Source organism: Neovison vison, chromosome 2 (genome assembly GCF_020171115.1).
Source record: "Neovison vison isolate M4711 chromosome 2, ASM_NN_V1, whole genome shotgun sequence".
In the NCBI taxonomy this organism is placed as follows: Eukaryota; Metazoa; Chordata; class Mammalia; order Carnivora; family Mustelidae; genus Neogale; species Neogale vison.
In genome coordinates this window covers 3,854,783-3,874,949 of record NC_058092.1, presented here as the reverse complement: position 1 = coordinate 3,874,949, position 20,167 = coordinate 3,854,783, and the positions used below count along the sequence as shown (strand labels likewise).

Sequence of the window (20,167 nt, the reverse complement as noted above, 5' to 3'; positions counted from 1 at the left end):
GCCAGGGGCTTGGCCTCAGCCTCTTGGTCCCTCGCTCTCTCCCCTCCACCTCTCTGCCTCTCCGTTTCTCCTCCCCCCCCCCCCCCCCGCCCCATTTCCAGCCCCATTTCCAGCCCCACCCACACCCCTCCCCTCACTTGCTCACCTCTCTCCTTCCTTCTGCTTCTCAGTAGGGGTGGACGGCCAGGCCAATGACCGGATGCTGCCTGGCAGGCCCCCAAGGTGACCTTTAGGTCATTGCTGCCCCCTCCCCTGTACTCCTGAGAGCCTGGTTCGGCCAGCTGTCCTAGCCTAGAGGGTCTGGAGCAGGCTGTGGCTGGAGAGCAGCGTCTTGACCCCCTGCCCCCCGCCCATCCGCCCGCCTGCCTGGGTCCACAGGATATGGGGTGGGGGATTTCACCCTGTGCTCCCCATCATCTCCAACTAGGTGGCCCCAAGATAAGGCGGGGTGGGTAGAGGGAGAAGAGGGTCCCACAGGGTTTTTTTGGGCAGGGTGGGGGGAGTGGGGGTGGGGATGGGGGGGGTGGGGACCGGCAGCGAGTCGCGGATCGTGATTTACATAAAACAACCGGGCTGCGGCCAGAACCTGAGCATATGTAGATGAAGCTCCTTGTCAGGCCCAGCGCAGGAGGGAGAAATGATTTCAACCTGTACTGCAGCGGTTACCATAGCAACCAATTATTCAGTGCTAAATTATAACTGTTTATAACACTCGTGAATGGGAAGGCTCATATTTCATTCTTTCTTTTTCCCTCTCAATCTTGAAGGACCCCAAATTGAGAATGACCAACTCTCTGAATCCTCCCTTTGGAGTGTAAATGCCTCCTTTATCGGGAGATGCTGGGAGATGCGTGTGCTCTGGGTGCAGAGGGAAGGGAGAGGGAGATGGAGGCCTGGATAAAAGGCATCCGCAGAGCTGGGGAGGAGGAAGGGCGGGTGGGGGCTGTCCACTTGGGGTCCCCGGGGCCTGCATTGGTGGCATGCGGTGGCCTCAGTGGGCCATGGTCAGGGCAGGGTGCCCTCCTGCTTACCCCCAGCTCCGCACAGGCAGCCTGGGCGTGGTGTTTGAGGAAGCAGATGGATTCTGCTGGGGCCTTGGTGTCCACGAAGACTCTTCTACCACAAGGTGTCTCCCCTGCAGTCACGCCTGGGGTGGCCACAGCCCAAAGGACAGTATCAAGGTCAAAGCCCCGACGGGTTCACAGCCTGTGCTGTGGCTTAGGGCTGAGGTTGGTTCCAGGCTTTACCAAGACGGTGTCTGTGTCTCCTCCCCTGAACATGGCTTGGCCCCAAACCCCTTCTGTAAGTTCCAAGAAACTGAGCCGCCTGGTCTACCCCTGGTTCTCTGTCATTCTTTCCTTCTCACCACCGGCCGGTGCTACATCCCTCCAGGTCCTGCTCCTGGGCCACTCCTCTTCACATCGTTTGTAGAACTACTTGCTGCTCTTCCGCTCGCCCCTTGCTCTGCAAGGAAAGATTTTGGGGGGAGAATAAAGGAGGCCCGGGTCTTGTAGGGTCCAAACAGCTGGATGCAGAGGTTTGCTGTGGGTGTAGGCTTACGATGCCGGTGGGAAACCAGTTTCCGAAGACCTGTCCTGCATGCCCGCCCCACCCTGAGCAATCAGGAGGGCTTGGATGAGGTCGGGGTGCAGGTGGGGGTGGGCCCGGGCAGGGTGAACTTCATTTGGTGGAGGGGGAAGAAGGCACTGCTGGAGAGGGTCAAGGTGGTGAGTTGGGAGAAGTGGGGAATCAGAGCTTTCTTTCTGACAAGGCTTTCCCTGGTGCAGGCAGCCAGTGGAGGGAGAAGTCTCCCCGTCCCTAAAATGAGGGGCTGTAACCACTGCCATCACCCATGGGGCCATTGGGGCACCGGTGAGTGGTGGATGTGCCCTTCGATAGCTCTCACTCATTCCTCGGGGAGGATCTTGGCGCCCCTGCTCTGCCACTTAGCCCTGGAATGGATGCTGGGCCAGCCCTCTGGCAGGCTCAGCTTGGGGCCTTTCTCCAGGCCTGGCATCCAGGCTACACACACAGTGAAATCTTCTGGAGGTGCCCTCCCCTCCCTCCCTGCAGCTCTCTCTGGGCCCTGCGGGTAGAGCTGTGCCCGCTGATCCTCACCTCTCCTGGGAGGTGAAGATGGCAATGCCTACTTCCCATCAGATGCCCAGGTGGGTCCTCCCTCCATTGTTGCCACAACGGCCTCTTTGGTCAGCCTCGGGCTGCCCAGCTGCACCATCATGTCACCCAGCTGGGGACGGGCTCTGCTGTTGGCTTAGCCAGGTCCTGATTTGCAGACTCCAGAAAGGTGAGGCTGGGGTTGTCCTGAAGTCTGTCATCTGGCCTGTGTCTTTGTCTTCCAAGCAGAGTTTGGGTCATGGGTGCTTGGGTCTCTCCCATTTCAAAATGTGTGCAGCCTCCTCTCACCCCATCTCCTTTGTGCTTCTTGCCACCCTTGGTCGAATCCCCATTTCACGGATGAGGACGCTGAGGTCTGATTAGCAAGGGATAGAGGTCCTAGGCCATTCTGTGTCCTGCAGACTCCCTGGGGAGCCCCAGGACCCACAGCTGGGCCACTTGAGTCTCAGCCGAGTGGCAGTCAGGCATGGGTGGTCCTGCCTCATTGCGGGTCTGGTGTGTGGGGTCCAACCTGGAGCAGCTTCCATGCCCCTCCCTGCGGCCACCCCACAGCCTCTGTCCGAGGTGCTGAAATCCATGACGGCCTCCTGCCATCCTTACCTTGGCTGGGCTGAGGGCTGGGGTAAAGCCTGCCTCTCGGGTGTCTTCAAGGGTGGTTTCTTGAAACTGGCCGGACACTACACTCTCGGGAAAATAGATGTCCCTGTCTGACCCCTGCCTCCCCAGAGGACTGTGGCAGAGCTGGGAGCGGTGGCCCCAGGGCTCTGCATTGGCATCTGCCGTGGGAGCAGGAGCCCTTGCTAGGCTGTCCTGCCCCAGGCAGATTCCAGCAGCAGCCAGGACCCGCTTCGCCCCTGGGGCCCCGCAGAGCAAGTCAGTATTCCGGGAAACACCCAGTTCCGGAAGGGCGCAGAGGCCCTGCTATCTGCCAACGGCCAGCCAGCACACTGACTCAGCGGCTTAATGAGCATAAAAGGTTTGGGAGCTGAGAGCCCGGTGGGAGACAGTCGGGAAGTACAGGGAGCCTGTGGGGGAGTCCTTTCCCAGCTGTATCTTGGGAAGAGCCTCCCTTCTGGGGAAAGACTCTCACCTCTTAACTGAGTGCCCGGAAAGGGCAGAGATCCCGTGGGACCCTCCCCAGAGCCTCCAGACAGACCCACTGCCTTTGCTTCCCACTTCCTTTCTCCCACCTGCTTCTGTCTTCCCCCTCTCCCATCCTGCCCCTTCCCCACCTCATCTGCAGCCTTCTCCCCCACCCCACCCCCAGTGCTGTTTCCCAAGCTCATTTGCCACCTTTCGAGTTTTCCGTTTTTTCCGTATTTCTCTTTGCTCACCTTGAAAAGAGTCAGCAGCCAACTTGAAAACGCCAAGCCCTGTGCTGGTAATTAGAGCCTCTATGCCCAGCCTCTCCTGCAGACCCAGGCCAGGAGGGGGCTGGGAAGGGCTTTGCAGTCCACTTGCATCTGGAGAGGCGGAGAGTAAACATGCAGCCTTCTTGGAGGGGCAGTGCCTTTCTGGTGGGGGTGCTCTGGCTGTGAACGCCCTTATCTCCATATAAATGGGCCATTTGGTGCCTGTGCAGACGGGAAACTAAATCAAGGAAGCCAAGCTTAAGAGCTGCCTAAATTACCTTGTCTCCTCCAGAGCCAAGGCGGCGGGGAGGGGAGGTGGAGAAGGTGGGCTGGGGCCGCAGCAGCTTCTGGAGGGCCCACAGACCGACGAAGCTGGGACTCGGGGTCTACAGTAATTACGGGTTTTGCTCAACAGGGGGGTGCATGCGCCTGCAGGGAGGTCGGGTGCTGGCTCACACCCCCTGCAACTTCGCCCACCTGGTCCCCTGGGGTTCTCTCCTCCCCCTCCCCCCGTGCACTTTGGTTTTTTTGGCTCTGGACATCACGTCCTGCACAAATTCCTGGGGCCCAGTCACACTGGTTAAAATCCTCGAGTCTATAGAAACCTGATTCAGACTGAAGCAGAGCCTGAGCCTCACCCTTGAGGGGTGCCGTCCAGGTCGGCTGCACTGAACTGGGGGCCCAGGCACCAGGGGCAGGACCCTGGCCCAGTGCTGGCTTGGGGCAGCCCCTCAGGCTGGGCTTGTGCTGGGCTGTGAGCAGCCTGATGCTGAATGATCTGCGAAGTGCCGGGGCGGGCGTGGAGGGCAGTCTTGCCGCCCAGGACTCTGGGTTTTCTTCTGGCCCCTGTTGCCCTCACCAACCTCCTTTCTCTTCCAGGGGAGCAATGATGAGCTCTCAGAAAACGAAGAGGATCTGGAAGAGAAGTCAGAGAGTGAGGGCAGCGACTACTCCCCTAATAAAAAGAAGAAGAAAAAGCTCAAGGACAAGAAGGAGAAAAAAGCCAAGCGAAAAAGGAAGGATGATGATGAGGACGATAATGACGACGGGTGTCTGAAGGTAACCCCCGGGTCCCGGCCGGAGGGGCCTGGGCTCGAGTAGGACGCCCGGCTTGGATGGGCCGCCCCTCTGCTTTCTGGCCTGGGAGCCCCCGCAAGCAAAGGGGCAGAGCATCCTTCCGTCCCCGGTTGTGTGTGTGTGTGTGTGTGTGTGTGTGTCTGTTGGGGGGGTGCTGCTGGGGCAGGTGGGCCTGTGGGCATGAATGTGGACACAAGTGTGTGAGGAACACTGTGCCCAAGTTCTGGAGATATATTTGCAGTAACGACAGGTGACATTTAGGAGTTGGGGGCAGGGAGACTTGGAGTGGCCTCTTGCTGACGTATTTTCTGTCCCTCTGTCTGCTGGGGTGCACAGCTCTGTCTGAGGACAGTGGAGTTCTCACGCACGTTGTGGGTCAGGAGCCTCTCCCTTGGAGCGCTCTGGGGAAACAAGCCATCGGATGAGCCCCGGCCAGCGAGAGGTGGCCGGGCGGCCCTGCTTCCTGCGGAAGGGGACTTTGTTACTCTGTGTGTGTTCTGAATTTCTGGCCACATGGGCATCTGAGAGGGTGTCCCATGAGCGCAGGTCTGGGCATGGAGGGGCCTGTGGCTCTCCCCGAGGGGGAAAGTGGCTTCTTCATGCACATGTGGCCTAATGCGAAGCAGGTCTGGGCCCCGCAGGTCTCGGAGCGGCGGCAGGGCTCCTCGGGGAGGGGACGGGCCCTGGGCCCAGCTCTCGGGCAGCCGCAGGTGTCGGCAAGTCCGCACAGCCCCAAGCTCAGGTTGGGCTAGTCGTGGATTCGAAGATAAGGGTCCGTATATACCAGTCCCGCTGGTGAGGCAGAGATGGTGGCTGTGGGCCACTGAAGTCAGGAAGCACTGTGGCATCCCGGCCCCCGAAGGATTTCATTAGCCAGCAGGTGTGTTGCAAACCGTCTGGGACTGATGGCAGCTGAGGGCTGACAGCTGCGGGATGAACCTGTGGGCCCGATCCGGGATTCTCCCGCAGCACTGTCCTGCTGTTCTGCTTCCTGCTGGGAGCGAGGCCCAGAGGCTTCCAGGAAAGGCTGCGTGTGTGGGGCCGGCGGACCATGGGAGGGCATCCCTCATGGGAGCCCCTCTGAATGGGCACAGAGAACGGGACACCGGGGAGCGCCAGGCAGGCCTTGTTCCCAGCTCCCGGCACCGCAGGAGGCCGGGTGCCCTCCCGGTGGTCTTCTGCTGCGGGGGCAGACAGCCCAGCTCTGAGGGGCTTAGGCAGGGATGGGATTTGCTAGATCGGTGGCCTGGGAGTCGAGAGGGTAGGTTGCTTCCAGCTTGGGGTGTTACCCAGGGATTGTGTCTTCACATCCTTCACCCTGCCCCCAGGAGGTCAGCTCTGGGCTCAGGCCCAGCACCCTGGTGGCTGAGCGTGGGTGTCACTGCAGCTCTGGGCTTCCTGGCTACCCGTGGCCCTCTCCAGCAGCTGGGAAAGCTGCCCGAGTCCTCGTTCATTGTCCACATGGGAGACCCAGTGCACCGGGCCCTGGGGACTGACGGCCAGTGGAGGGGCGATGGTGACCTGGGCCAGTGACCGCTCCTGGGTGTGGCTGGTGCCGACTGACTGAGTGGGTCCACGGGTGGGGCTGGGACAGGGCTGCCTGGAGCCAGTGTGAAAGGGGGCAGGGGTGGCCCTATTCCAAGCACTTGTGCTTTTTTCTTTTTTTAAACTTTTTAAAAAATTTTTTTAATTTTTTAGAAAATATTTTATTTACTTATTTGACAGCAGAGATCACAAGTAGGCAGAGAGGCAGGCAGAGGGAGAGGAGGAAGCAGGCTCCCTGCTGGGCAGAGAGCCCGATGCGGGGCTCGATCCCAAGACCCTGAGATCATGACCTGAACCGAAGGCAGAGGCTTAACCCTCTGAGCCACCCAGGCGCCCTGACTTTTTTTTTTTTTTTTAAAGATTTTATTTATTTATTTGACAGACAGAGATCACAAGTAGGCAGAGAGGCAGGCAGAGAGAGTGGGGGAAGTAGGCTCCCTGCCGAGCAGAGAGCCCAATGCGGGACTCGATCCCAGGACCCTGAGACCATGACCTGAGCCGAAAGCAGAGGCTAAACCCACTGAGCCACCCAGGTGCCCCAGCACTTGTGCTAACTTGTTCCCACCTGGGAGGCAGGTGCTGCTATAGACAGAGAAGCTGGCATAGTCAGGTGCCTGTGTGGGGGCAGAGCCAGGATTAGAACCAGAGGCTGTGTGGCTCTAGAACCCGGGCTCACGGCCAGCACGCCCATCCCCACTTGACCCCAGCCGGCCCGGCCGTCTGCAGAGCTCGCTGTGTGCCCCTGGGGAGTCACACGCCTCCTTGGGCCTCGTGCCCCATCTGGAAAGTGAAGCAGTAACTGAGGGGCCCTCACATGTGTCCGCCTTCCCCTGGGCCCTTGTCCCATCCCCCACCCTGGCCCTGGAAGCTGGAGAGGAGCGGTCTGTCATTTCATGGGCTCCCTGTGTGACTCTACGGGGGGACATCCCGAGGCCGCCTCATCTCTCCCCAGCCTCAGGCAGCCCTTCAGCCCTGCTGCCTCCCCAGGGACAACTGGCCTTTAGGCTAACCCCATAGGCTGCTGTTCTGGCCTGGGGCCCAAACTCACAGAACACATTCTTCCCAGAGAGTGAGCTCTCTCACTGTCTCTGTGCGTAGAGGGGGTGTGCCCAGAGCATCCGCCCACCAGAACCCTTACACTCACCCCCCAGGCTTGGCCTCGCACCCCCCTCACATGTTGGTGTCTGAGCCCTTGCCTCTGACCAAGGGACAGTGGCCTGGGAGGGGGAGGGCGGGTAGGAACGGCAGACACAGGCTCCCCGCCCATTCCTAGGCCTTCTGGTTGGGGGCTCTGGGGTGGGGATGCAGGTCAGAGGCCCGTGCTCTGACCCCACCTCTGGCTTGCATGTCCCTAGGAGCCCAAGTCCTCGGGGCAGCTGATGGCCGAGTGGGGCCTGGATGACGTGGAGTACCTGTTCTCGGAGGCCGACTACCGCACGCTGACCAACTACAAGGCCTTCAGCCAGTTCCTCAGGTGGGCCACACCCCCAGCCACCGTAGCAGAGGGAACTGCAAGTTAGGGGACAGAGGCCCAGGCTCCTGGGGTGCAGGGGGCTATCCAGCTGACAGCAGCCCTGGGCAGAACCCCTGTCATTTTAACAGATGGTCCAGCCTTCTCTTGCTTGCCCTGAGCCCTGGGGATGGTGGTCCTAGTCAATCCCCAGGGCTTTAAGCCCTCATTGGGCTCTCTCAGCTCTGGAAGAAATAGGGCTAGACACCCAGTGGCCCACAGGAGCCTTCTCCCTCTGGTCCTTCGGGTGGTACAGGGTCTGGAAACCCAATGAGAAGATAGCCAGCCAACCACATAAATAGGAATCAGAAATGTTTGGGGATGGACGGGAGTTCCGGGCCGTGTACTCTTCCCTGCGCCCTGCCTTGCTGTCTGCTTGGTTCGCCCAGCCTGGAACAGGGGGCTTCCCCCAGGTGTGGGAGAAGAAGAGGGTGCCTGGGTCGTCAGGGGGTCTCATCCCCTTCACGGCGATGCTTTCGTCCCACACAGGCCCCTCATCGCCAAGAAGAACCCGAAGATCCCCATGTCCAAAATGATGACGGTGCTGGGGGCCAAGTGGCGGGAGTTCAGCGCCAACAACCCTTTCAAGGGGAGCTCGGCAGCGGCAGCTGCGGCAGCCGTGGCCGCGGCCGTGGAGACAGTCGCCATCGCCCCTCCACTGGCTGTCAGTCCCCAGCAGGCCCCCCAGCCTGTACCTATCCGCAAGGCCAAGACCAAGGAGGGCAAGGGTAAGGCTGTGGGCGGGGGCGGGCACCCAGCTCTGCTGGCAGAGTCTCTCTCCAGACCCTGTAGCCTCGGGCAGCTGGGACAGCTGAGGCAGGCTTTACCAAGGACTTAGTGTCTCGGTTGACCTTGGACCCACTCGTCCTTTCTCAGCTGTATCGTGGCTTCGTAGCTTCTGTCCCGCTTCCCCTTTCGGGGCTGCGGAGAAGCAGGGGAGACGGCGTGCTCAGAGCTTCGGGACTTTTGCACCTGGCCCCCTCCGACTTGGTGTGGAAGAAGGGAAGGGGGAGGCCCATGTTGCTGGGAGTTGGGGGAGCTCTTGAGTTTGAGGAGAAGAGGTCCCAAGGTTGGCCCCCTGACCCCACCTGTCTGAGTACCCAGCCCTTGGGGTGATGGACGTGCATGAGTGTGGCTGCGGTCGGGCTGCGGTCGGGCTGGCTTCCCTGGGAGGCCTGGAAGGAGGTCCAAATAGATAATCAGATTCAGTGGTGGGTATCCGGTGTCTGGGGAGAAGAGGGACAGCAGAGGCTCCCTGTGACTTGGAGTCCCCGAGGGAGGGACCTCCCCTAGGTGGAGGATTCCTGTCCCCATTGGGGTAGAGACCTGCATCTCCCCAGGGTGCTCAAAGGTGGGGTCACCAGTAGCTCAGCCTTTCCGGGTACTCTGGATTTTGATGGAGGGGCTAAGGGGGTTCTGGGCACCCATTTTTTCAGCCCCAAGGAGCTTTGGTTTCTGGGATGCTGAACCCCTTTTCCAGGTCTCTGCAGGGGTCCAGTGGGCAGAGTGATATGGGGTTTAGAACCTGCTCCTGCCCTGCTTCCTGGCTGGCCTCTTTCCTGGGCCTCCCCAGCCTTTCTCATTTCCTCCTGGGTGCCAGCCACTGAACTGTCGATTCCCGGAGCTGCCCACTCAGAGCCTGAGAAATTGAAATAGATTTTCTATGGCATCATGGAGGTTACAGCGGGGCTCCTAGCCCCATCTGTGTGTGAAGCAGCTGAAGGAGGGCCCGGGGCAAGTCCACCTGCCGCCAGGGCTCCATCTTCCCCCCTCGGCCCGGTGGGAGAGGCTGTTGAGGGGCCATTACTCCCCCGGTGGCCAATTGGCCTGTGGCCGGCCCCATAAAAACAACCTCAACCTTGCTGGCTGCCTGGGAGCTGGTGTTTGCCATGGGTGATTGGACACAGGGGTGCCTGGGCCGGGGGGTGACCCGGGGGCTGGTGGCTGGGGAAGGGCTACTTGTCCTCCAGAGCCCAGGTTTGGACCCCAGGGGAGTGGGTGTGCCCATGGTGGCCTTGCTGGCCACAGGGGGCCATGGCTTCACTGGGGACGGCTCCTTTCTGGGGAGAGGGGACAGGACAGGGCCGTTCCCAGGATGGCTGGCAGTTCTGCCATTCATGGCACATGGCAGTGGTTGCCGGAGCGGAGACGGAAGGGCGCTTGCTGTGTCACTTTTATGCAAGAACATCACCACTCAGACTTGTCATCTGGAAAGGGGCTGCGGCAGAGTGACTCTTCCCTAACGGAGTCCCTCAGGGCCGACTGGAATCATGGCAGCAGGTGACTGAGCCACGGCCGTGTGGATGACCCTCTTGTCACTTTGCAGGGCCAGGAGTGAGGAAGAAGATCAAAGGCTCCAAGGATGCCAAGAAAAAGGGCAAGGGGAGAAAGGTGGCCGGGCTCAAGTTCCGCTTTGGAGGGATCAGCAACAAGAGGAAGAAAGGCTCCTCGGTGAGTGTGTGTGTGAGAAGGGGACTGGGACGTGTGTGAGTGTGAATGGGAATGTGGGTTTGTGAGCCTGAGCGTATGTGTGTGGGAGTGTGTAGGCGGACTGAAATGTGCGTGAGCATGAGTGTATGAATATGAGCGTATATCTGTGAGTGTGAGCGTGTGAGTGTGTAAATAGGTGAGCGGACTGGGATGCATGTGAGCACAAGTGAATGGAAACATGTATTTTTGAGCATGAGCGTGTACAAATATAAGAGTGGACTGGAATGTGTCTGAGGATGAGTGTGTGAGTAGGACCATGTGTGTTTGTGAACACGAACCTGTGAGTGTATAAATGTGTGAGTGGACTGGAATGTGTGAACATGAGTGTGGGCATGTGTATTTGTGAACATGAGCGTGTGAAAGGACTGGAATATGTGTGAGTCCAAGTGTGTGTGAATGGGAACATATTTGTGAACATGAGCACGTGAGTGTGTAAATGTGTGAGCGGACTGGAATGTGTGTGAACACAAGTGTGTATTTGTGAACATGAGTGTGTGTGTAAATGTGTGGGTGTGTGATAGGGTGGACTGGGATGTGTGTGAGAGACAGAGAGACCACATGTACTTGGCCACGTGCATGGGTGTGTGAGCAGCCTTCTGCATTCCGCACGTGTGCGTGCGCGTGTGCATGCGTGTGCCCTGCGAAGGCAGGTGGTGGGGATGCAGGGCTGGCAGCCTGCACTCCTGAATCAGGACTCCGGGTGGGGAGCTCCCCGTCTACTCCGCTGGGCTGGGGGCCTGCCTCTGGCTCTGCTGCATCTGGGTAGCAGGTGGGAGCGTCATCTGGCCTCTAAGAGCCCTGATGGGGCCTGCGCGCCTGGGTCTCCCCAGGAGGGGTGGCAAGTAGGCAGAATCAGGCTGGGCTGGAGCTCTGACCCTCCCCTGCCCTTTCAGGGTCATCTCTGGCACCAGGTTCAGACTGACCCTAAGTCCCCGTCTGAGACTTTGGTCCTCCCTCCTGCATGGAAGGGAGCATGCATACATACCCTTCCCACTGCTGCAGGGCACCTGTTTGCCACACCTTTCCCCACCTCTGTAGAGGGGCAGAGTCGGAAGCCATTCCTCTGTCCCTTGGTAGAGGCAGATGACAGGATCTGAGTTTAGCTGCTCTAGAGGGGAGCACGGAGAAGCACGTGTGACCCAGCCCGCAGCTGCTGCTCCCGCTGAGCTCAGCAAGTCTTTGTTGAGCACATTTTCTTGTGCCAGCCTCTCGGCTCACCCATGGTGGGCCCTGCTCGGGGAGTGTTCATGGTCTCGAGGGTGTCTGGGAGATACACAGAGAGAGAGCTAACGACAAGCAGATGGAACAGACCAGACCTGGCACACAGGCTGTGCAACAGGTCCAGTCAAGGAGAGATCTGGGAAGGCTCCTTGGAGGAGGTGTCCTTAGGGCTTTCCCTTGAGGGAGGTGAAGGAGTTTTGCAGGGTGGAGAGCAGGGCTTGCGGGAGAGGTATGGAAAATGTGGGTTGTGTCTGAGGGCTGGAGAGCAGGGCTTGGGGAAGGTGGTAGGACGTCAGGCTAGACCGATGCGGGGGGCCCTTTGGGGTTGCGAGCCAGGTGCAGAGAACCTGGAGCCTCCACCGTGCCTTGCCCTACCCCATCCTCTGCCCAGGCCAGGGAGGCCCTTGGGATGAGCCCCCAAGGCAGGCTCTAGGCTCACGGGCCCCCATCCCTCTGCAGAGCGAGGAGGACGAGCGGGAGGAGTCGGACTTCGACAGCGCCAGCATCCACAGCTCCTCCGTGCGCTCCGAGGGCGCCGCCGCCCTGGGGAAGAAGAGCAAGAGGCGTCGCAAGAAGAGGAGGAGTAGGACTCCCGGGGCCTGACCGGCTGGGTAGAAGGGGCGGGGTGCAGAGTGCCCGGTGGTCAGCAGGGGAGGGCCTCCTTGTGTTCCGTTACACAGTTCACCTCAGTGAACTTCCTTACCCCAGTGGGCTTCGGGGTCAGGGGAGGGGTCTTGTCCCACTGAGGCCAAATCCGGGACTTTTGGTGTAGGCCCCTGGGGCGTGTGCACTGGCAAAGGGGGCCCTGGAGAAGGAAGTGCCTGCGCCATCTCCCGTCCTTCCCAGTGCCCCGCCCACCCTCTTCCCCGCCTGCTTTTACTTCCACCCCCCCCCCTCAGCCTTTCCTCAGACATTGGTTCATGCCGTCTGCCCATCTGTCATCCATCCATCCAACACCTATTAAGCACCTACTGGGTACCGGTCCCGCCTGGGGTGGAGATTGCTTGGGCTTTGGGAGTGGGGACCGGGCGCTCCACCACCGCCTCTGCCCTTCCCCAGTTGACGACGGGGATGGCTACGAGACTGACCACCAGGACTACTGCGAGGTGTGCCAGCAGGGCGGGGAGATCATCCTGTGTGACACCTGTCCGCGAGCCTACCACCTCGTCTGCCTTGACCCAGAGCTGGAGAAGGCTCCGGAGGGCAAGTGGAGCTGTCCCCACTGTGTAAGCCCGCGGCGGAGGCTCTGGGACGGGGGGGGGGTGGGGGGGGGGTGGGGGTGGGGGGGGCGCGGCCAGGCCTGGCGGCCCGCGGGGCAGTGAAGAAGGGGAGAGGCGCGCGGGAGGGGGAGCGGCGCTGGAGCGGGCCCTGGCCCGAGGTGCCTCCACCCGGATGCTCCCCTCCAGGAGAAGGAGGGGATCCAGTGGGAGCCGAAGGACGACGACGACGACGAGGAGGAGGGCGGCTGCGAGGAGGAGGAGGACGACCACATGGAGTTCTGCCGCGTGTGCAAGGACGGCGGCGAGCTGCTCTGCTGCGACGCGTGCCCCTCCTCCTACCACCTGCACTGCCTCAACCCGCCGCTGCCCGAGATCCCAAACGGTGAATGGCTCTGCCCGCGCTGTACTGTGAGTGTTACGCCCGCCCCGCGCCGCCCGCGCCGCCCCGCCCCCGGCCCCGCCCTCGGCGAGCACTTCCCCGCCCACCTAGGCCACGCCCCCGGCACACCCTGCCCACAAAAGCCTCGCTACACCTGCCCGGGCCACGCCCGCCCACGAGTCCTGCCACGGAGCTCCAGGCCTCGCCCCACCAGAGCCGTCCGTCCGCCAAAGGCTCCGCCTCTGGAGGGCTAAACCCCGCCCACCCACAAAGCCACGCCCACCGAAGGCCCAGTCCCTGCGGGCTGCACCTGCAATGTTCCCGGGACGCTGGCCGAGGCCCCGCTCCTTGCAGGTCCCGCTCTGCTGGCCGCCAACAAAGGCGGGAGTCCCCGTCCACCACAGTGCCCCCACCCATCCCCGAGTCCCGCCCCCTGCCTCACTAAGACCCTCTCTGCGGCTCGACCTCATTAAGACCCCATTGAGACCCAGACGCAGTTTTCCCTGAACCATAACGAAGAGGGACACCAGCCACACAGCCGCTGTCCACTGGCATCCCTTTGCCGCTTCCGTCTTTCCGAGTACAGGCGTTTGTTATGCCCATTTTTACATGACGTAACAGGCTCAGGGAGGTAAAATGCTTGTCTCAAGCCGCACAGCAGCAGAACTGCCCACTCAGTCCCTCCCCGGACCTGGCTGCTGTCCCAGGGCTGGGGGTGGGGAGAGGGCAGGAGGCAGGGAGAGGAGAGTGCCCCACACCCTGCCCCCAGTGGCCGCGTGCTGGGCACCCCGTGCGTTTGAAGGCCCCCAGGCCCACCCCCAGTGCTGGATTCCCCACCCTCCGGATCCTGGGCTGTGCCGTGGCAAGCCCCAGTTCCCCGGTGTGCATCTGGGCTTCTGGTGTGTGTGCGCGTGCATGTGCGTGCATGTGCACACACCCGCATTGCCCATCTCCCGTGTGTGCTGTGTGTGTGGACTCCTGAGGACAGGGCAGCATGGCGGAGTTATGGTGGGGCAGACCTGGGGAGCAGGGCAGCTTGTGGGAGAGAGGGTAGTGACAGCCTGATGTCCCTGGGGCCTCGGTTGGAGGGGGCCTGTGGCTAAGCCCTGAACTTGGGGACCCTCCTGTGTCCACAGTGCCCCCCTCTGAAGGGCAAAGTCCAGCGGATCCTACACTGGAGGTGGACGGAGCCCCCTGCCCCCTTCATGGTGGGGCTGCCGGGGCCCGACGTGGAGCCCGGTGTCCCCCCACCCAAGCCCCTGGAGGGCATTCCGGAGAGAGAGTTCTTTGTCAAGTGGGCGGGGCTCTCCTACTGGCACTGCTCCTGGGTGAAGGAGCTACAGGTGAGGCCCCCCCGGCACCAGGCAGGTATGGCTGTGCCAAGGCTCTGGTCCTGAAAGGTGCGGGCTAGCACTGAGTGCGGGCCGTTGTTGGGAGGCGGGGAGCGGGAGGCTGCCGGTGAGGTTGTCCTGCCCGGGACCCAGGCTGGGGGAGCTGCATCAGGGACACGGGGGAGCCACGGCCACCTGCCCCCCCGTAACCTCTGCCGGTGCGCAAGCAGCTGGAGCTCTACCACACGGTGATGTATCGCAACTACCAAAGAAAGAACGACATGGACGAGCCGCCGCCCTTTGACTACGGCTCCGGCGATGAGGACGGCAAGAGCGAGAAAAGGAAGAACAAGGACCCTCTCTACGCCAAGATGGAGGAGCGCTTCTACCGCTACGGCATCAAGCCTGAGTGGATGATGATCCACCGTATCCTGAACCACAGGTAGGTGCCTGCTGCCCCGGCCCATGGCCACGGGGCAGGACGTGCTCCGTGGCGCAGGCGCAGGACTGCGCATGGGAGCTGTGGGGGCAGGAAGAAGAGGTGGGGGTCCCCCCGCTGCCGGCGACGGGACTTCCCCACTGGAGGGAGTCGTCCGAGGCACATAGGCACGTGCATACACGTGTGTTCTCACTCGTGGTGGGAGTGCAGGTCCAGAGTCATACGAGTAAGGGGGCAGGCAGCTTGATACACAGGCTGGGACACTTGCACCGAGTGGGACCATCAGTGGGTCAGGACGCGTGTGCTCCTGACTTCAGCCAGAGCCTGATACCTGCGGGAGGGTCCTGGGGACAAAGGTGGCCTGAACTGTGGGGGTATATGCACATTTGATCCTCCTTTAGAACAATAGCTAATGCTATTGAACACTATCTACCCTGATAGGTAGACATTTTATTTCTGTCCCTTTTATGGATGTGCAAACAGGCACAGAGAGGCTAAGTTACTTGGCCAAAGTCACACAGCCAAGAGGCGGTGGAGCTGGGATGTGAACCCAGTGAGTTGGGGTGGTAGGACTTGCTTTCTTGGCCACTGTCCCAAACGCCCGTGTCCCGAGATAACTCTTGGTGGCCCCAGGTGACTGTGATCAGAGGCTGCAGAAAGCTGGACAGAGACTAGGGTGGGCAGCCTGTGCGTCCTTGGGATTTGGCTTTGGTTTGGGGAACAGTGGGAGCTCTTGATAATTCTTGAGCTCAGGGGCTTGAGAACGGGCAGTGGCCGACAGGTGGGCACGGGGTGAGGACCGGGAGTCTTCACTTGCCTTCCGTCTCGGCCTGATGGGGTCTGCCTCAGAGGAGCTTAGGGTCCGGCCAACCCCGGGTGTCCTGAGTGGCGGGGCTGGGTAGTGCAGAGGGTACGAACCTGAGCCAGACCCAGATTCCAACCCCGGCTCCCCGTTTCCTGCGCTCTGTGCCTCTGTGCTTCTCATGTGAAGTGGGATCGCAGGAGTAACTCCCTCCAGGCTGTGGCGAGGGCGAGGGCAGGGGGAGCACGCCAGCCCCCGCTAGAGCCGGCCTCTGTGAGAGGCAGGCGGGAGTGCCTGGAAGAGCTGCCTGCCCCCGCCTGCCCCCAGCTCCCCCCACAGAACAAGTCTTTCTAGTTATTTGTTTGTTTATTTATTTATTAAGATTTTATTTATTTATTTGACAGACAGAGACACAGTGAGAGAGAGAATTCAAGCAGGGGGAGAGGGAGAGGGAAGAGCAGGCCTCCCGCTGAGCAGACAGGGCTCCATCCCAGGACACCCCCCCACCATCATGACCTGAGCCAAAGGCAGAGGCTTTAACCCACTGAGCCACCCAGGCGGCCCCCACTGAGAACAACTCTTGAAAAGAGGGTTAGATCCTATGCAGACCTGAGCTCCCCTCCCACACTGAACTGATCCACAGGTTTTTTTTTTTTTTAACCTTTATTAAATTGCATTTTAAAAACATGCATGGCGGTCTTCCTCCTTGCATTCACGGCAGGGCAGGTGAATTTTCCCCACATTTATTTTCCCCACATTACTGGGCCAAGTCCGAGTGATGACTAATTATTTATTTTAAAAAGCTGTTTCCATGGTGATGGGTTGATCTTCCTCTTAATGGTCCCCTAGCTGTAGGCTCAGCCCTTTTGGGGAGCCATGGCTTTGCTGACCCCGCCGTGCTCCCCAAGCTTGGTTGTGCACTCAGCTCGGGGTGGGTGGGAGGCTTCGGGGACCCTCCCTATGGCCAGAGTCAAGCTGAAGTCCGAGCAGCTTCTCTGGAACACCCCTCTGGGCTGCTAGCTTGCTCGTCTGTGTCCCCAGGGGTCTCCAGAAGAGGTCATCCCGCCTGCCCATGTGGGACTCTGTCCTAACTTACTTTACAGAGGTGGGACCAAGATGGGCATGGCTCTCGGCCTTTGAATTTTTAAATTTAATTTAATTTATTTATTTGATAGACAGAGATCACAAGTAGGCAGAGAGGCAGGCAGAGAGTAAGAGGAGGAAGCAGGTTCCCTGCCGAGCAGAGAGCCGCCCGATGTGGGGCTCGATCCCAGGACCCTGAGACCATGACCTGAGCCAAAGGCAGAGGCTTTAACCCACTGAGCCACCCAGGCACCCCAGGGCCTTTGAATTTTTTAAGTGAAAATACACAGGCCTAGGGTCCGGGGAGAGGACTGTCCAACTCAGAAATGCAGAATCCCAGTGTCCAGACACCCTGCCTCGATGGCTCACCATGGTGACAGAGGGTGGGACTGGCGCTGGCCTTTGCTCCTCTGTGAGCGTGGCCTCTCCCCTGTCCCTCTCGGCTCTGCTGCTCAGCCTCACACTAGCTCCCCAGGGCCTGTGGCCGTGGGGGTTTTGCATCGTGTGAGGTGTCCCCCGGACCCCCGCCCCGCCGGCCCCTGGCCCAGTGGCCCGCCCCTCCCCCTCCACCCATGTGCTGTGTTGCAGCTTCGACAAGAAGGGGGACGTGCACTACCTGATCAAGTGGAAAGACCTGCCCTATGACCAGTGCACCTGGGAAATCGACGACATCGACATCCCGTACTATGACAACCTGAAGCAGGCCTACTGGGGCCACAGGTGCGCGGGCCGCAGGGCTGCCCCCAGACTGCCGCCTCCTGCTGGCCTCAGCTTTGCTCATCTGCCTCCCCCGCTCTTTCCCAGGGAGCTGATGCTGGGTGAAGACGCCAGGCTCCCCAAGAGACTGGTCAAGAAGGGCAAGAAGCTGAAGGACGATAAGCAGGAGAAGCCGCCGGACACACCCATTGTGGATGTGAGTGTGGGGGGTAAGGGGTGTGGGGGGGGTGCTGCTGGGTCCTGGCACCCCAGGCCTGGCCCTGGAGGATGGCGTGTCCTGCGGGAGCGGTGTGCCATGGCCTCTCTGGTTCCGGCCACTTCAGCCGGGCATCTGATGGCACAAGGAGACGAAGACCCAGGCCCTCCCTGCCGGGGAGAGCTCAACCCTGGAGTCGGGGTCCCCCAGCCTGATGCGGAGGGACAGCTCCCTGGGCACAGAGGCCTTGGCCTCCTGTGAGTCTGCACTTGGCACAGTCCAGGAGCACATGGTCTCTGCTTAGCATACAAAATACATCCCCCAACACCCTAACGCCTAGCCGCGAGCCTGTCGGTGTGTGGATGGTTGACCTTTATTCATTTAGCAAACTTCTCTGGGGTGTCTGCCAGCTGTTGGAACAAGGACTCTGTCTCCATTTCAAGAAGTGTCCATCTCCCCCTGGGCCTGTAGTGGGAACACACAGAACCTCGGGGCTCAGCCTGGAACTAGGGGATGTCAGGGAGGACTTCTTGGGGGAGGCAGCCTTGAGCTGCAGGATATAAAGGAGACAGAGGGGATGTTTAGGGTTCAAGGAGAGGAAGCCCCTTCGGCAGGCAGCAAACAAATGTTGACCAAGTGCCCGCCATGTCCAAGATACCATGTGGGACTCAGAGTCACGAGCAGGGCAAGTCGTGAACAGGGCAAGTGTGATGACCACAGCCTGGGCTCCCAGTCACAGAGTCCAACAGTCAGGAAGCGGCCCCTTTGGAAATGTAGAGGGCTGCCCCAGGAGGACACAGAAACACCTAAGCCAGACTGGGAGTCAGGGAGGGCTTCCTGAAGGAAGAGGTGTTCTAGCCAAGCCCAGAATGATGGACACGTTGGCAGGGTTGAGAGGAGTGAGAATGGTGTTGCCGGCAGAGGGGCCGTGTGTGCCAGACCCCGGGGTGGGCTCTGGGGCCCCCGACTCAGGTGTGTCTGAGCATCTGCCTCCTCCATAGCCCACGGTCAAGTTCGACAAGCAGCCTTGGTACATCGACTCCACGGGCGGCACGCTGCACCCGTACCAGCTGGAGGGCCTCAACTGGCTGCGCTTCTCCTGGGCCCAGGGCACGGACACCATCCTGGCTGACGAGATGGGTTTGGGCAAGACCGTGCAGACCATCGTCTTCCTCTACTCCCTGTACAAGGAGGTGCGCAGGCGGGGGCAGGAGTCCCAGGACGGGGGGCTGGCACCAGCTGCGGGCAGGGAGTCTCACCGCATCCGTCTGCCTCTGTCTCCAGGGGCACTCCAAGGGACCCTACCTGGTCAGTGCACCCTTGTCCACCATCATCAACTGGGAACGTGAGTTTGAGATGTGGGCACCCGACTTCTATGTGGTCACCTACACGGGGGACAAGGAGAGCCGCTCCGTAATCCGGGAGAATGAGTTTTCTTTTGAGGACAATGCCATTCGGAGCGGGAAGAAGGTGTTCCGTATGAAGGTGAGTGCTCCTCGTCCCCAAGGGGGACCCCAGGAAAGCTCTTGGCCAGCCCCTGGGGCCACAAGGCCCTGTGGTTGGCCACCGACTTCTCTCCAGGCAGAATTACCAGCTGTATCAATGTCCTGGGGTTAATGTAACAAAATACCGTGAACTAGAGGGCTGGAAACAACAGAGACTTACTTTCTCCTGGTTCTGGAGACTAGACGTTGGCAGAGCCATGCTCCCTCTGAAGGCACTAGGGGGGCTCTGCCCTGCCTTCTCGGGCTTCTGGTGGCTGTTGGCGTTCCTGCGCTCATCGCTGCATCGCTCCCATCTCTGCGTCCAGGCCTCAGGCCATTCCCCTTTGTATTAATGTGTCTTAGAGACGCCACTCATACTGGATTCAGGACCCCTCTGATCCAGATGACCTCATCACAACCCATTATCCCTGCAGAGATCATTGCTCCTGGAAGGGTCACATCCCGTGCTGCTGGGTGGACATGGATTGGGGGGACACGATTCAACCTAGCACCCTGTCTGCGTGACCTCACATTCTGCTCAGCAAATGAGCTAACAGACCCGGCCCACAGAGCTGTGGAGGGTTGACTGAGCTAGGCAGGGCCTGTCCTGACTGTGTCCATGGGTCTCCAGGGGTCTTGTTGAAAGGCCTCATTGGGATCCAGCAGCTCTGAGCCTGGGTGGCTCAACCAGGTTAAACGTCCAACTCTCGTTTTTAGCTCTGGTCTGATCTGGGATCGCAGGCTCGAGCCCCATGTGGGGCTCCACGCTCAGTGTGGGGTCTGCTTGGGGTTTTCTCTCCCTTTCCCTCCCACCCCTCCCCACTTCCTGTTCTCTCTCTCCCTCTCTCTACAATCAATCAATCTTAAAAAACTAATAAAAATAAGAAATTGTGGTAAAATTCACAAACAGAAATTTCCCGTGATAACCGTTTTGAAGCGTGCCGTTCAGAGGCAGTGAGCATGTTCGCTTTGTCTGGCAACCGTCACCTTCCTCCGCCACCAGAACCCTGTCGTCTTGCAAAACCCAAACTTGGCCCCCAGGAAGCAGGAGCTCCCGTCCCCCTGCCCAGCCCCCGCTCTCTCCCTCTGGGATTTCGACTATTCTCAGTACCTCGTTCGGGGAAACTGGTACAGTATATGCTTTCTGGTGCCGGTTCCCTCGCTGAACATCACGTTGTCGGTCTC

The 20,167-nt window shown here is 60.2% G+C and overlaps 1 protein-coding gene across 1 annotated transcript in view; it reads left to right on the top strand.

Moving 5' to 3' along the window:
• The window catches only part of CHD5 (chromodomain helicase DNA binding protein 5), a 55,818-nt gene that overhangs the window by 9,691 nt on the left and 25,960 nt on the right, over positions 1-20,167 (top strand). Inside the window, exons 3-15 of the mRNA XM_044237010.1 lie at positions 4,368-4,547; positions 7,466-7,584; positions 8,110-8,348; positions 9,947-10,071; positions 11,791-11,914; positions 12,391-12,557; positions 12,738-12,959; positions 14,067-14,273; positions 14,492-14,703; positions 17,174-17,305; positions 17,390-17,498; positions 18,500-18,691; positions 18,783-18,983. Of these exons, the coding sequence (XP_044092945.1) occupies positions 4,368-4,547; positions 7,466-7,584; positions 8,110-8,348; positions 9,947-10,071; positions 11,791-11,914; positions 12,391-12,557; positions 12,738-12,959; positions 14,067-14,273; positions 14,492-14,703; positions 17,174-17,305; positions 17,390-17,498; positions 18,500-18,691; positions 18,783-18,983 (2,229 nt within the window). The remainder of the gene's footprint in view (positions 1-4,367; positions 4,548-7,465; positions 7,585-8,109; positions 8,349-9,946; positions 10,072-11,790; positions 11,915-12,390; positions 12,558-12,737; positions 12,960-14,066; positions 14,274-14,491; positions 14,704-17,173; positions 17,306-17,389; positions 17,499-18,499; positions 18,692-18,782; positions 18,984-20,167) is intronic.